The sequence below is a fragment of the Acomys minous genome (assembly GCF_964271855.1).
Source record: "Acomys minous genome assembly, chromosome: 14".
Taxonomy (NCBI): domain Eukaryota; kingdom Metazoa; phylum Chordata; class Mammalia; order Rodentia; family Muridae; genus Acomys; species Acomys minous.
The window spans coordinates 108,526,954-108,542,167 of NC_140496.1; the positions used below are offsets into that span (position 1 = coordinate 108,526,954).

The following is a 15,214-nucleotide window of genomic DNA, read 5'->3' on the forward strand; positions in this document are numbered from 1 at the left end:
AGCCACTAGTTGAATTAATAATGTCCACTGCACCCTCATGTGTGGTCCACCATACCCTCATACAGTCTGCCACACCCCTGATGTGTGGTCCACCACACCCTCATACACAGTCTACCACACCCCTCATGTGTGGTCCACCACACCCTCATACACAGTCTACCACACCCCTCATGTGCGGTCCACCACACCTTCATATATAGTCCACCACACTCCTCATGTAGGGTTCATGCCATCCTTAAATTCGATTCCTAACATGTCTCATGTGAAGTCTACCACGCCCCTCGTGAGGCCCACCATACTCCTCATATGGGGTCCATTCCACCCTCAGGTGAGGCCTGCCACACCCCTAGTGTAGAGTCCACTGCACACCTGGGGAGTTTTCACTTGTTTTTCTACCCAGCAGGATTGTCTGTACCTTTGCTTTCTGTATGTTATGTTTAACTGGCGCTTTATCAGAGAATCCTGCCCTGTCTAACTCCTTTTGTTGTTGTATTTATTCTATCGTCAGGTGACTGAATATTCATTTTCATGTCACTTGTTATTGCTTATGTCACTACATTGATTGCACCTAATGAGGCAGGGCTCTACCCACATCACCACCTCTAAAGGGTAAAGGCCATAATGGGCCTTAAATCTGAAATATTTGCTAAAATTCGTATTGAACCAATAACTATGTTAGTGATTGTAAGTCGGGCATGATGACACATGACTATTTATTTATTTTTATATTTATTATGTATATAGTATCTGCCTGCATGTGTGTCTGCAGGCTGGAAAAAGGCACAAGATCACATTAGATGGGTGTGAGCCACCATGTGGTTGTTGGGAATTGAACTCAGGACCTCTGGAAGAACAGCCAGTGCTCTTAACCTCTGAGCTATCTCTTCAGCCATGACACATGACTTTAATCTCAGCACTCAGGGAGACAGAGGCAGGCAGATCACTTTGAGACTGAGTCCAGGACAGCTAAAGCTACACAAAGAAACCCTGTCTTGAAAAAACAAAAAATAAAAATAATTTTACATTTTATTTTGTTCTCAAACTTATATATACACTTCATTACATTCTGCTTCTTCTTTCTTTCTTTCTTTCTTTCTTTCTTTCTTTCTTTCTTTTATCCACTGAAGAATTCCTTTAGAGTCCCCTCTGAGTGAGGACTGAATGGTGCTAATGTTTCACTGGGGAGGTTTGGAAAGGCAGCTTCATGGCAAATTTAAACATTTATTGTACTTAGAGCACTTTATCTGACTCTGTATGGTTGACAGCCTCAAAGAAGATGCAGAATTAAAAGAAATAATATGATGGTATTTGGGGCAAAAGTACTGCAAACACTAAAGTGCTCTCCCAAGAACTTAAGTTGCTTAGTTACTCATTAATGGAGGACACTGGATGTGAGTTCGCTGGGTTTATAAGAAAATGTGCCGATAGTTGACTGTAGACTCAGAACATGAGCCTTTCTCTCTTGCGAGGACACATAGTGCTAAGAAGCAGCCACCATCACAAAGCTGCAGTCCATAGAGACAGGCACTCTGATGGACCCCACATTCTCACGGGTCTTGCACTTTGCTCACTTTTCAGGTGGATGGCTCCTACCCCTTGCCTGCATGTTGCAGATAACAGCAGCCTGCCCTGTATCCTGTGTGGTGTGCTCCCAAGATGTCACCCTGTGTCGCCAGCTAACCTACATCGTAGGTAAGAAGCTCGTATTTGCACACAGCAGTGTGTGGTGAGCGCTCAGAAAGGAAGGCTGCCTCCAAAGGAGCAGACCTTATGTTCTGTCCCTCGTTGTGGCACAAACAATAAGATGTCAATATCTTCAGGGCCACCTAAGATTGTTTTTATTACAAAAGAATATCTGCACCTCATGAAGTTGCTTAAAAACAAAAAGGAGAACTTGGATACCTGAAGCTGTTTCTGTCAGTGCATTGTGCAGATTTGATCCTTCCCATCAGCCGCAGGAAACGTTCTGAGTCTTGAGCTGCCATGGTTCAGCATTCATAAGATTAAGCAATGTACCAGCAAAACCGATGATTATCAAAGCCCATCTCATTTTGAAAGTCTGGTCTCTCTCTCCCTTCTCATCGGCGGTAAATGAGCTGTAGACACGCTAACAAGAAATGCTGCCTGTATTCATTACATATTGCTTGCTTAAGTCAACAATTTAATAAGACACCTTATTAACAAATTTGAGGAGAATGTGATTTACATCCTGATATTCCTGAAAGGGACAAGCAACCTATAAGTTCTGTCGATGGAAAAATTTCAAGTTCTGAGGAAGACCCTCTCATCCTGTCTGAAAGGAGGGGTTACCTGTTAGTTGGTGAGTGCGCTGTTCCTGGTCAGCACTGGAAGCAGCCACAGTGTGCTGCACCCCCTAAGCAGGCTTCCTGTCACACTCTCCTTTGTGGTGTGTGTGTGCAAGACAGTAGAGTTGCTGCTTCTCTACATGCTGTGCTGCCCTGTGTCCTTATACACAGGACACCACGCATGTAGGGCCAGACTTCATGAACACAGAGTCAGAAAGGCAGCAAGGCACCCGGCAGCCTTTGTGTCTCCTTGCAGATAAGAAGAGAAACCAGAGCTTGCTAACGTCTGCAGCTCCTCAGGGCACTGAGGCACCCAGCAAAGGACTCCCCAGCTCTCAGACTCAGTGCCAAACTGGCCAGAGTTAAGGGAAATTAAATAATCAATAACACATGCTTTAGAAAGCACCCTGATTTAAGTGTGCCTGTGCTGCCAGGAGGGAAAGGATTCTTCCAAGAGAAGGCGCTCCGCGCTTTCTTTGTCTTTTATATTTTTATCTCTTTGTTTCAACCATGGAGTCCTCTGAATTTCCCAGGGGAACCAGGATTTGCTTCCCCCGTGGATTGTTGTTCTAATATCACCTTCATACCTCCTGGGGACAGTGAGCTCCTTCATTGTCATGACCCTGTCATCTACAGTCAAAACAACTTTAGCATGATAAAGATGTGTTACAATGACTCCTGATTACAATGCATCTTTATTGAGTTAAAAATGTGTTGGCTTCTAATGACAGAGCAGCAGTGGCTCAGAGGTGATTATGGAAAGGGATTTAACAGTTGGAAACCTTGGGTACCACCTGTCATCACAGGATGGACTTCATTGGAGGGAACAGATATCAGACAGGAGGCCAAGATGGCCTCTCCTTAATGATAGCTCTGCTGACTATCTTCCAGTTGTCTGGAGAGAATATGGATCTGACCATGTTAACAACATGAGCCTGGAGCAAATAATTGATAATGATGATGATGATGATGATGATGATGATGATGATAATAATAATAATAATAATAATAATAATAATAATAATAAAAACAACCCGAGTTTCTCATCACTCCCTACCCCGACTCACACCTTTATGCTGGAGAGAAAAGCTGATTGACTTTCTGGCATATATATCCACTGCTGACAAAGATCTGGTTAGGGAGCCTTGCCAAGCCATCCCTGGGGGTAGTATCCACAGGGAGAGCAGAGCTGGCTCATATGAGGATTCAACCTCCAAGGAAGGCCTGAAAAGCCACCTTTAGAGCAATCTCAGTGTCGGTGAGCCCCAAAACCATTTAGCTCTGCATACTGAGGGTCTCATGTTCGTTAACCAACCATGTTCCAGGGACAGAGAAGGGAGGTAAAACCCACTGTTCTTACAGCGGGCTTTCTTCAAACTCGCAACTGTTTCCATTTTGTTTCTTCCCACCCAAGTCGCAAGCTCCCTCTGCTCTCCACCCTGTCCTGTACCTGCCTGTAGCTTGTGCTTTCCTCCCCACAGCGGCTCCGGAGACCACCAGGGTTCTAATCCTCACAGACCGACGCCTCTCCTCAGTACAGAGCACCAACCTCACCCTCCTTGCTAACCTGGCCCTGCTCTCTCTGAGCAGAAACGCCATCTATGGAGTTCAGAAAGGCTCTCTGCACGGCCTCACCAAGCTTCGGACCTTGTCTCTGGGCAACAACCATAGCCTCAGTTCTTCTCTGTCGGATCACACCTTCAGCAAGCTGCGAAGCCTGCAGGTCCTGGTGCTCAGCAGTAACGCCCTCCGAACGCTGAGAGCAGCCTGGTTCCGGAACACCAAGGCTCTGAACCGACTCCTGTTGGATGGGAATCAGATCACCAACCTCACTGAGAGTTCTTTCAGAGGCACAAACCTGCACAGGCTCAGGCATCTGGACTTATCCAACAATGTCATTTCCTTCATCGAGAAGGATGCTTTTCAGCCCTTGCCCCAACTGCGGGAAGTGGACCTTTCTAGAAACATGTTGGCCTACATGCCGGATGCCTTTACCCCGCTGAAGCAGCTTAGCCTCCTGAGCTTGGAAGGGAACCAGTGGAGCTGCACCGGCAACCTCTACCCTCTAGCCCGCTTTTTAAGAAACTTTGTGAGGTCTCCTGCTCGCACTCTCCATAATACCAAAGACTTAAACTGTCAGGTGCTCCCCCCAGCCGTGGACGCTGCAAAGAGCATGCTGCGGCTATCTGAGACCAACTGTGACTCCAAGGGGCATAACCTCACTCTGGCGCTAAAGGACAGGCGTCCCCTCCTCCCAGGGCAGGACGTGGCCCTGTTGACTGTGCTCAGCTTTGCAGGTAGACCACAGGACAGTAGGGCCCGCTTTCCTCCCTCTAGTATATATTCTTGGAGTGCTTGGGTGAGACCTGTCTGGGGAGGTGAGTGGTGCGGAGGTGTCAGCAACCTGCCACGGGTTGCTAGAACTTTCTGTTTTAGAAGAGTAGTCAATGCAGAGCAGAGATAAGAGCCTGAGAATGAAGGGCTAAGGTCCCAGTGGAACTAGTATTATAATTTGGAATGGTTAATTTGTCTTGTTACTTAGACTGTCCTATCATGACTGTAAAACAGGACTACTTCCTCTGTGTCCGTAACCACACAGTACTGGAATATTTCCTAGGACTCAAGGACAAGGTTTCAAGACAGGGTGAGCTGTAGGCTTTTTCCTTGGGGCATTCATATCTGTGCACTGTAAAAGTCACCAATGGGGACTGGAGAGATGGCTCAGTGGGTAAACACCCTTTTCCCAAGTTTGATGGCCTGAGTTCCATCTGCAGGACCTACATAGGGCAGAGACACAACTCCTTCATCGTCCTCTGACCTCCATGAAAAGTTACCAGCAGGAGAGCCTCGGGAGCCTCACATGCGTGACCTGTGGGGTACAGGCAGCCTCACATGCGTGACCTGTGGGGTGCAGGCAGATGTGTGACTTAGAGCAAGTGACTATAAGTCATTGATGCACCTCTATTTTCTCTTTTGCTTGAGGGCTTTGAATTTTTTTTGAGGACTTACATTTTTGCATCTCTTTCATATATGTGGTCCATACGAAACAAGGGGCAGATATCATTCAATTTTTAATAATAATGGAATTTTAAAATGCATTGGCTTTCATAGCTTGCCAGACAAATGATACATGGTATTGCTATCATTGAAATTCTTTTCATCTTTCTGTGTGTTTTAAAATGGTCTTGGTATGTGGTGAAAAATATATTTAGGATAGTGAGGGTCATATGTGTTTCTAATTGTGTGTGTGTGTGTATGTGTGTGTGTGTGTGTGTACATGCATTCATTCCTCTGTATGTGTATCTGTATATGTGTCTGCTTCAAATTCTCTCTCTCTCTCTCTCTCTCTCTCTCTCTCTCTCTCTCTCTCTCTGTGTGTATGTCTGTGATTGGATATGTGTGCATCCCTCTGTGTGTGTGTGTGCGTGTGTGTGTCGGCGTGCCCATGTGCATGTAATGTATAGAATGTGTGTGTGTGTGTGTGTGTGTGTGTGTCTGTCTGTCTGTGTGTGTGTGTGTGTGTGTGTGTGTGTGTGTGTGTGTGTGCGTGTCCATGAATGGGCTGTAAATCTGGAGTACAGAGGGCTCCCAATGGCATCCAAGACTGCGTGGTGGATTTTGTGCCATGGCCGTTACTTGAGGGGAGGCTCCAAGTGAACGAGCTCTTTGACTCCTGGTTGCTCTGCTCATGGAAATCAGACAACAGAGCAGCCACCAGGCAGCCATCAAATCCCCTCAAAGGGGAATCTGTACTCCCCAGAAACACAGGTTCCTTTAACATCTGTGTAACAAAAATCAGTATAAAAACGCCAAGAAGCTATTTACCACAAATAACAAAAGCATCACAATCACATCAGCAACAGATTTTCTCTGTTCTTACCCGGAATCTGAGAGCTGGATAATTAACAGATATTCCAGAGAAAACGCAGCTGCTCAGCTAAGTAGCAGGTACTGGGGTCAAACCGGACTTGGACATGCCAGGACCTAGGGCATGGAACGGACAGTGCAGGCATGTTCACTGCAGCACACGTGTAGCTGCCCACTTTCCAGCGAGCGTTCTCAACCTTAAGGAGGAAGGGACCCTGTGAATGTAGCCAGGCCTTCCAACCATAGTGAGCTCTACACACGAGCTTCACCAGGCACTGCTCGGGGGGGATCTCACAGCACAGTATCTCCTACAATGACTTTTAGAACCAGAGACTCAGAGATGTGCTTTGTAAGGGAACGGCTCTTTGTCTGCACAGAGATGGGCACAGATCTGAAAGATTCCAAAGTTCTGTCAAAATAACAGGGAGCTTAAGATATACGGGTCCGTTCTGGCTCAGAAATCCTATTATTCTCGAGAAAGAAGTCCAAGCAGAATTCGGGGGTTCCCTGTGTCTGGCTGCTGGTATTACTGGATTACTGGCACCTGCTTGGCTTTTCCACGGATTCGGGGGGGTAGGGGAGGGGGTGGTCAACCTCCAGTCTTCACACACGCACAGCAGGAGCTTTATCCACAGAGCCAGCAGCTCTGCCTAGTTGGGGGATTTTTGCCAGATTTTTGGATTTTCTTTAATCTTCATCTCTAACAATCTTCCCTGACACCCTCCTCTTTCTTTCAAGTTCGAAAGGGTGTGCTCATTAATAGTGTCACCGGGAAGACAACGGGGCACGTGCAGCCGACTGCTTAGGGCACGTGCAGCTGACTGCTTAGTCTCAGCCACAGTCTTTACTGAAGAGTGAGGAACACACTCGCCTGAAGCCACACAGCAGGAGGCAGACCCCTCTGTCCAGCCTGTACTGACGCCATCATCATTGCCTTCCCCATTGTCACAGTGGGGTTTGTTAGATTAGACAACCCAGTGCTCCTGTTCTCAGAACGCACGAGAAAAATTCTTTCTGCTACAGTCAACAAACATTTCTATAGTACCAACCTTGTGCCTGAGTGTTGGGCTTTGGGGATATGGTGATTTAAAAAAAAAAAGGCTGAAAATTCTGTTTTATGCACAATGTGTAATTCTGACAGAGGGGCAGATGAGGAACAGGCAAAATAAAGGAAGTATATATATCACTGACTCAGTGTCATAATGGATAAACAGGAGATATGTAGGGGGGATTGGGGGGGGGTGTGACTCAGAGATTGGCTTGGATATCGAAGTGGCTGGGAACACCATTGTCCAGATGAAAAAGTGAGGTAGAAAAGAGAAGGACTTCCCACAGCATTGGAAATAAGGACCTCTTCCAGTTTTACTGAGCCAACCTGTGTCTACCTGGTACAGGAAATGTCACGGCCAGGCCCTCTGAAGTAGATATCATCACATGGTGTTCAGAGGAAACACTGAATCCTTGTACAAGACAGAGAAAGCAAGCATCCCTTTGCCAGACTTCGAAAACAAACAACCCCCCACCAAAACAAAAACAAACAAACAAAAGAAAACCAAAAAACAAAAAAAAAACCAAACCTTTGAGGAGTTGGAGGTGCTGACTTAGACTTTAGAGGACAATTAAATAAACAAGTGGAGTCTCTGTGAACACAGCAGAGGCTGCCGTGCTTCCTGGGTCGAGTGAACAAAGGGCTTGGAGCACAGAGCTTGGAGAAGGAGGAGAAGGAAACATTCAGGCAACTGAGGAGTTCAGCCTTCCTGTTGGCTGGACACAGGTGTGGCGAGTCTTCGGGACCAGGTGAGATAAGCCCATGGCATATAGGGCCCACCTGTCTTTGAGGATTAGGGTCTTGTGACTTTTGGAGAGTCTAATCTTTCTTATTATCTATGACTGTACAAAAAACAGAGAATTAAATTTTTTTCTCATAAGTTGAAAACAATCCTCTTATACTGAATGAACTACAGTCTCTGAAAAAAAAACCCTCCATTTCCAAACAAGGAGACCCCAAGTGTTATTATCTTTAAATAATGTATTGGCATGTGTGTGTGTGTGTGTGTGTGTGTGTGTGTGTGTGTGTGTGTGTGTTGTGGTGTAGTATATCATATGTGTACAAGCATGTGTATCGCTGTGTGTACATGGTGGCTAGAGGAGGGTATGGGGTGTACTACTCCATCAGCCTCTTGAGACAGGCTCTCTCACTGAACCTGGAGCTAGGCTGGCAGCCAGCGAAACACACTGAGTCTCCTGCCTCTGCCTCACATAGCTTTGGGGTTACAGCGCACATGTGACCACACCCAGATTTTCTCATGAATGTTGGAGATTTGAACTCAAGCCCCAGCATTTGTGCAAAAAGCCCTACTAGCCAGGAAGCCTCCTCTCATGGTTTTCCTGTGCTGATGGATGTCTCCTATGCCTTCACCTGTGTGAGCATCACGCTTTTCCCATGATGCCCTTCTAATTGTCTTTTTGTTTGCCACAGGAGCGGTTGGTCTCACATGTGCAGGGTTAGTCATATTTAACTGGAAACTTCAACAAGGCAGAGCGAATGCACGCCCATCCAAAACCCTCTGTTGTAGAACCCTCGATGAATCCCTGTGTGCTCACGAAGCAAGAAAAGGCCATGCCGTGGGCTACTGTAGCTGCCACTTAACTCCAGGAAATGAGACAGAGGTCATGCCCGATGTGGGCTCCAGAAAGGAAGCGCCACTTAGCCAGGAAAACAGCCATCAAGCAGTGCGGGCCTCCAAGTCCACAGCCCTGGATGCGTCGTTCAGAGAGCTGAAAGGGAGAGGCCATGGGGCAGAAGGGGCTCAGGCTTGCCTGGGTGATGAGCTGCTACAGACAGGACGCTTGGGGCCCCTCGGAAACAAGAAAGCTCCTTATGATGCAGACTTAGCTACAGGATGTTGTCCAAAGACAGCTGAGAAGCTAAGCAGCCTGGAAAATGGAGACGTTTGGTCTCAAATCCTGCCATATCATGGAGCCAGAAAAACAGGTGAGCCTGATTTTTAGGAAATTCTTCTTTGCTTAGTTTCTGGGATGATGAACCCATTTTTCAATGTCTCCAGCAGAGAAATGTTATAAAATTTACTGTAGTCTGTTTCTTCCTTTTCTGAAAAGTGCTTATGTGCATGTATGTAAATGCACAAGTGAGTTTCTGAGAACGTGTGTATATAAGCACATGAATGTGCCAGTATGTGTCTATGTGTATAAGCACACATATGTGCATATCTGAGTACTGTGTGTGTGTGTGTGTGTGTGTGTGTGTGTGTGTGTGTGTGTGTAAACCTGCATATATGCATGTCTGAGTATCTCTGTATGAGTGCCTGTGAATGTGTCTCTGTGAGTGGGAGTGTGTTTCCTGTATAAGTGTGAGCACAGTCTCTCTGTGTGAATGTGAAACTTAAAGTGCACCTGAGTGAGCTGTCTACACTGCCTCTGTTGCCTGAAAAGAGTACATGTTGAGACCCAACACCTCAGAATGCTTGAGAGAGAGAGAGAGAGAGAGAGAGAGAGAGAGAGAGAGAGAGAGAGAGAGAGAGAAGCCTCAATAGATTTCTGCGAGGGTGGGTACCAGCTTTCATCTCAACATCCTCTGAGCCCTGATGAGATCTGTAGTAAACAGCCTTCCTGGAGTGTAGTATTTGAGAAGGATGACCTCCTAACACACACTGCGCTCGCTGAGCTGTCAAGGATGATAACTTCTCAGTTCTGGGAAAGTCAGGGCTTAATTCATTGTCCCGTGTTGGTAGCCCAGTGGACCTGGCCATGACACCTACCTGCTGTCCACAGGCAATGCCAATATTTATGTGGCAGCAATGAATCACGCGTCCTCCTTTCCTTCCTGAATGCGAGGGCAATGCTTTCAAGCCCTGCAGTGCAGACTCACACAGCTGCTCCGAAAGGAAGCCCTGCCACTTATTTCAACCGGTCTGGAAGAAGCAAGATTCTCTGTTGAAAAATGAATGACAGAGGAACCATGTGACACACTTACTGTGGGGATCTGGCCCTAAGGCTGGATTCAGGCACCGCAGGATAAGAATGAAACTGTATTTTATTTCCTATGTGGCATAAGGCAGGATGTGAGTTTATCTGACTGCTCTTCTTGCTGGTTCCTTGGGGCTGATGGTTTGACTCCAGAGAAAGATGGCCAAGAAAGAAAAAAAAAAAGAGCTTCTATAGAAATCAGAAAAGATTGGTTTTACTTTATAAGAAATAAGGGCTTAGCTTTTTCATTTCCTTTTAGATTTCAGTGGTACCTAAAGCCTTGCTTGGTATGTCTGTGGGGAAGTTCTACACACCAGAGGACACAGCTGATTAACCCTTTGTAGTAATGGCTCCTTGGTTTGTCACACCAAGGTGACCTTGAGGACACAGCTGATTAACCCTTTGTAGTAATGGCTCCTTGGTTTGTCACACCAAGGTGACCTTGAGGAAACAACTGCAGTTCTGCAGCATCCTGGGGTGGGAGGGAAGAATTCACTAAAGTGGTCAAGGCCACACTTGGTCCTGAAGAAAAGCCTGAGTTTGTGCCTGGGGACAGAGAAGGTGCCAGAGTTATCTAGTGGGATGGTCATTGCTGTTTACCTTCACTTTCTAGAACTCTCTGAAAGTCCAATAAAGTCTATCAGCTCTTTTCCCCAGGGCACTCACACACAGTTCCCATTTAATCCAGCCTTTTCACACCAGCAGCTTTCAAGAGGTCACCCACAAATGTGCCTGAGGGTACAGTGACATTCTAGCTTGGGGTGTGGGTAACCTCGTTTTTTCTCTCCCTAAATAAAACAAGTTTATGAAACAAGAGAAAGTAGGCTGGTATTCCTTGTCGATAAGAGCCTGATAGTGTGGTCTGAGTACTGATGAGGAACTAGGTAAAAACATCAAACATCTAACTAAATTTCCCTTAAAAGTCCCAAGATAGAAGAGCATCTGCAACAGAATGTAGCTTTTATTAAAATAAAATGAGATTATAAATTATAATATTTATCACATTGTGTAGTTCTTATGAGGACAACAAGTATTAATGATATTATTGGAAGTGTACTATTAATAATATATTTACCTACACTATTTTAAAGTCAAAGGTAGACATTGCTACCAGGCACTTATAAATAACTTACCCACTTAAAAATAACTCTTTAGTGGATATTAAATTAAGTTGAAAGTAAAATAAAAGGCCTTAGCTAAGGCAACAAGTGTTTTTGCTGTTGCTATTGTCTGAGTTACTCTGTTTAAGGCCTGAACATTGCTTAATATTTCATCTATATTCTTCCAAATTTGTATTCCAAAATGGAAAATGAGTAAGAAAAACCTACTGTGCCATTTGAAAAGGACTCAGATGCCATTCACCTTTAAAGCTAACATAACCATGACAGAATCTGAATATGAGTTAACATGAATGTCATTTACATTCCTAATGCCACAGTGTCTAACTCAGCATCACAGCCGTCTGACAGGTGGCTACTAAGAACCCGGCTGCAAACACACCAAACAGCCAAGGTTCCTTGTTGGTGTCCACAGAAAATTAGGAAATACTCACGAATTCTCATAATTAAAAGAGTCATTTCACAATTTCCCTAAGGTTCTTAGAGCTCGGTTGGCTGGGATACTACGACTATGCCTGGTGGTAAATTCTTGCATTTGTTGTTCAGCAGATACGAGCAGTGACACATTTAGGAGCAGATATGGGACATCTGCCTCAACCTTGGCGGGAGAGAGTGTTGGGACACATTTAAGAAACAAACCATGGCAGCCTCCAATAGGAAGAGGAGACAATGCTGCACGGCCGCCCAGACAGAGCGTTTTCATCACCAGCTCATCCTCCAAGCTCTGGGAGCCAAGGGAAGGTGCTGCATGCAGGACCCTCCACAGACATAGAGTGGGGTATGACAAACACCATGGGTCCTTAAAGCAGAGCAGGCCTACACATGTTCATCCGAACACTTCCTTCACCTGCAAGTATGTGTCCTGGGATGAATTTCAAGATTTCATGAAAGAGAAGAAGCCAGATCGCAGAAAGCGCACAAAATCCGAGAAAGAGCAAATTCAAATTAGCAGAGCAATAGAAAAATTCCTCAGGAGCCAGGGAGCCAAAGAAAAATCAAGGCTGTCAGCAAAAAACAAGAAGGCATATTCTACAGGGAGGGTTGAATTCCGGCACCCTGACTCAGTGAGGGCCAACAGGTTGGTGGGCTCAGCAGAAACACCAGTCTCCTGGAGACAGCTAGATAGAGGAACCCACTGTCCAACTTCCTTGGATGTCATAAAATATGCCAACCTAGAGAAAGGCAAGGAAGGGGGAGAAAGGATTCCAGAGGAACAGGCTCTGAAAAAGAAGAGATCCAAGCCATGTCCTCTGAGTGAAAAAGCAAAGGGACAGAATTTAAGGATAAAGTTAGGTCTGCACCCCTTTGGGAAAACTAGGGTCCACCCAGAGGAATCCCCACAGAAGTCCCCCAGTAAACGAACAAGGTTATCTTCCGAGAAGACAGCCAGAACGTCTGAAGGAAAATGCAAAACAAAACCTCTGTCCTTGGTCAGTTCTCAACTGCCAGAGAGAAGCAGCCATGCTAAACCCACTTGTTCAAAGGGACCACCGGCAAGCACCCAAGAGCAGACCCCTTATCGCGAACCAAGTGGCACCCTCAGAGCTGAAAGCTTGTCTGTAGGCGATCCGGGAGGCTCTGGGCAGGGCAGCAGCTACCCAGTGGGCCGCGCTCCTGACGGAAGCTCATCAGCACTGCCTCAGCCTACAGTCAAGGCCGCTGAGCGTGGGTGCTCACACCCTCTTTGCTCACCTGAGCTAATGGTAAATGCTACTCGTCCACAAATAGAAGCTCTGGGTCCCTCCCCAGCCTGCCTGGGAAACGGAGAGAGTAGTGTTTTACCATCTCAACACTCCAGGGGCATTACTGACCACCTAGCAATGGTGTCCACTCAATACACGGACCAGGATAAATTAAAGATCAATGAGTTAAACCAGTTTGCTTTGTCCCTTGGTGACCCGGTGACTGACACTGTCAGCAAAGATCACAGTTTAGATGAAAATCAAGTTTTACCGCAGGAAGAGCAAAAAACAGGCCACAAACAGATTGGAAGTGAGGAAAAACCACTAATGAATAAATTCAAGCCATCACCTGAAAGTGTGGGAAATTGTATTACAGATGAGGAAAGAATGGAAGCAGGAGACAAAATTGCCAGCACAGAGGATGGTGGCTCCTCCCCCACTGCCTGGACGCAACCGCAGTGACCTGCCGTTCATGGCGCCACATTGTACTCCACACCAACAAGGCAGTAGCGGAAGTGCGTCATACGGAGATAACCGTGGGGGAACCCCTAGGGACACAGGCAGGGGTGAAAGAACAGAAACAGACATCTGATAAGAGGAAAACAAATTCAAGTGCAGTAAATTGGATGATAGTTTCCACTAAAGACCTGAGTGAGGCAGACCCTGAAACTCACAACCACAGGTCTCATTGCAGAGACTCTGGAGAGAACCAACCAACCAGAGATGGCAGTGAACACAGGGAAGCTGCCGGGAGAGTGGGGGTGCCAGGAGCTCCCTACCCTTCACAGGAGGTGAATGTCATCTGTTCTGAGGCTGAAAAGGGGGCGGGGGACTCTAACTCCTAAAACAGAAAATGAAGCTGAAAACCCTGCTTGAAAATGTGCACCCATCAAGTGAGCATGCTCCTTCAAGGGATAGGATAATGGAAACTTTTGCCTAGTCCTGGAAAAATCAACCAAGAAGCCTCAAACAAAAGTTTCAACATGGATGAACATTTGCATCTGATGTATATTTTATGGAAATTGTTACGCACTTCTCAATTAGTGTTATTACAATTTTGCTTTCTACATCGATGATTATATATCTATGTGTGCCTGATCTGTTTCCTTAATTATGCTGTAATGAAAATTCAGTCGTGTTTGTTAACTGTACTGCACAGTGCTACATTTTACCCACTTGTAATCCTTCTGTTGATAATTTTCTTAGATCTTAAGTAGAAGTCTTTAGAAACCTGCTATTTCTCTAGGAGGAAAAAAAAATGAGGATTTCTAGGCCAACTGTAAAAATTTGAAAAGTCCTCTAAGTCCAGAAGAGGGCGATCTCAGCTTCTTTCCTTTCAGAAGGGCAAGCAGGTTTCAGAAGCAACACGGCTCAAGAACAAAAGGAATTTTAACAAGCTTTATCACCAATTGTTATTAGTATAAGACTTTGAAAACCAAATAAGCATTAGCATGAGGTTCCATCTCTGCGGTTGAGATAGCCTCTGCTGTTTTTTGAGACACCCATCCTTGCACAGAGGAAGCAAATGTGCTAATAAATACTGGATTTAACAGCAGCGGTGAATAAGCCTCTTCCATTGAAAGTCACATTTACTCGGAAACTACAGGTCCAGCCAGGCAATTCATTACCGATACCCCAGTAAGACGCTTGGTGTGTGCATTCACAGAACAGAATCTATCCTTCACATCGGCTGGGGTGGGTGGAAACAAATGTTCTCTTTCCCATCATTCTATCTGTCCTGGCCTCCATGTCCTTTTAGGTACATTTGATATTTATAATATTAAACAAGCATAAGGGATTGCTCAGCCATTGCAGACACTGCTTGGTGCGGAGCTGACAGCAAATGACCGACAGTTCTAGTTTTGAAAGCCCTTCACCCCCTCCCTCTGTCTTACCGAGAGGCAGATGTGTCTGGCTCAGTTCTTGCCCTATCTGTTTTCATTTGGCCTCTCTGCCTGGGCTCCATTCCCATGTTACCCTTCCCCCGCCACCCCACACCCCGCCTCCTCTACTTCAATGTGGGAAGCACCTCTGAGGTTAGAGGAACATCTTCCTGCTGTCCTGGATGGGCAGTTTCCTCTGTTCTGACTGACAGCTCTCTTGGAAAGGAGATGGAGCGATGGTTTTGTTTTTATGTCTTTCGTTTTCCTAATGTTTAAAAGTTACTGTCTCTGTAATGACAGGCGCCTAGCTTTGCTCTCTCTCCTTGCTGCCACCAGTATTCCAGCTGGGTAGGCCCGAAGCCTCTTCTTCT

General features: G+C 45.9%; 1 protein-coding gene and 1 long non-coding RNA gene across 5 annotated transcripts in view; one reads left to right on the forward strand and one right to left on the reverse strand.

Moving 5' to 3' along the window:
• Positions 1-14,693, forward strand: part of LRRC53 (leucine rich repeat containing 53) — a 35,046-nt gene extending 20,353 nt beyond the window's left edge. Inside the window, exons 2-5 of one of the 3 annotated variants that reach the window (XM_084757659.1) lie at positions 1,579-1,692; positions 3,788-4,684; positions 8,653-9,168; positions 11,825-14,693. In XM_084757659.1, coding sequence (XP_084613785.1) covers positions 1,579-1,692; positions 3,788-4,684; positions 8,653-9,168; positions 11,825-13,422 — 3,125 coding nt within the window. In that variant the 3' untranslated portion in view covers positions 13,423-14,693. The remainder of the gene's footprint in view (positions 1-1,578; positions 1,693-3,787; positions 4,685-8,652; positions 9,169-11,824) is intronic. The other 2 variants (XM_084757660.1, XM_084757661.1) reach the window with 2 other exon arrangements.
• Positions 776-3,997, reverse strand: LOC311583790. 2 transcript variants are annotated; one of them, XR_014774678.1, is made up of 3 exons: positions 3,874-3,997; positions 1,903-2,107; positions 776-987 (listed from the first exon to the last, which is right to left on the reverse strand). It is a non-coding gene; the product is annotated as an uncharacterized lncRNA (long non-coding RNA). The 2 variants fall into 2 exon arrangements; XR_014774679.1 differs by having other exon boundaries at positions 776-991.
• Positions 14,694-15,214: the final 521 nt, after the last annotated feature.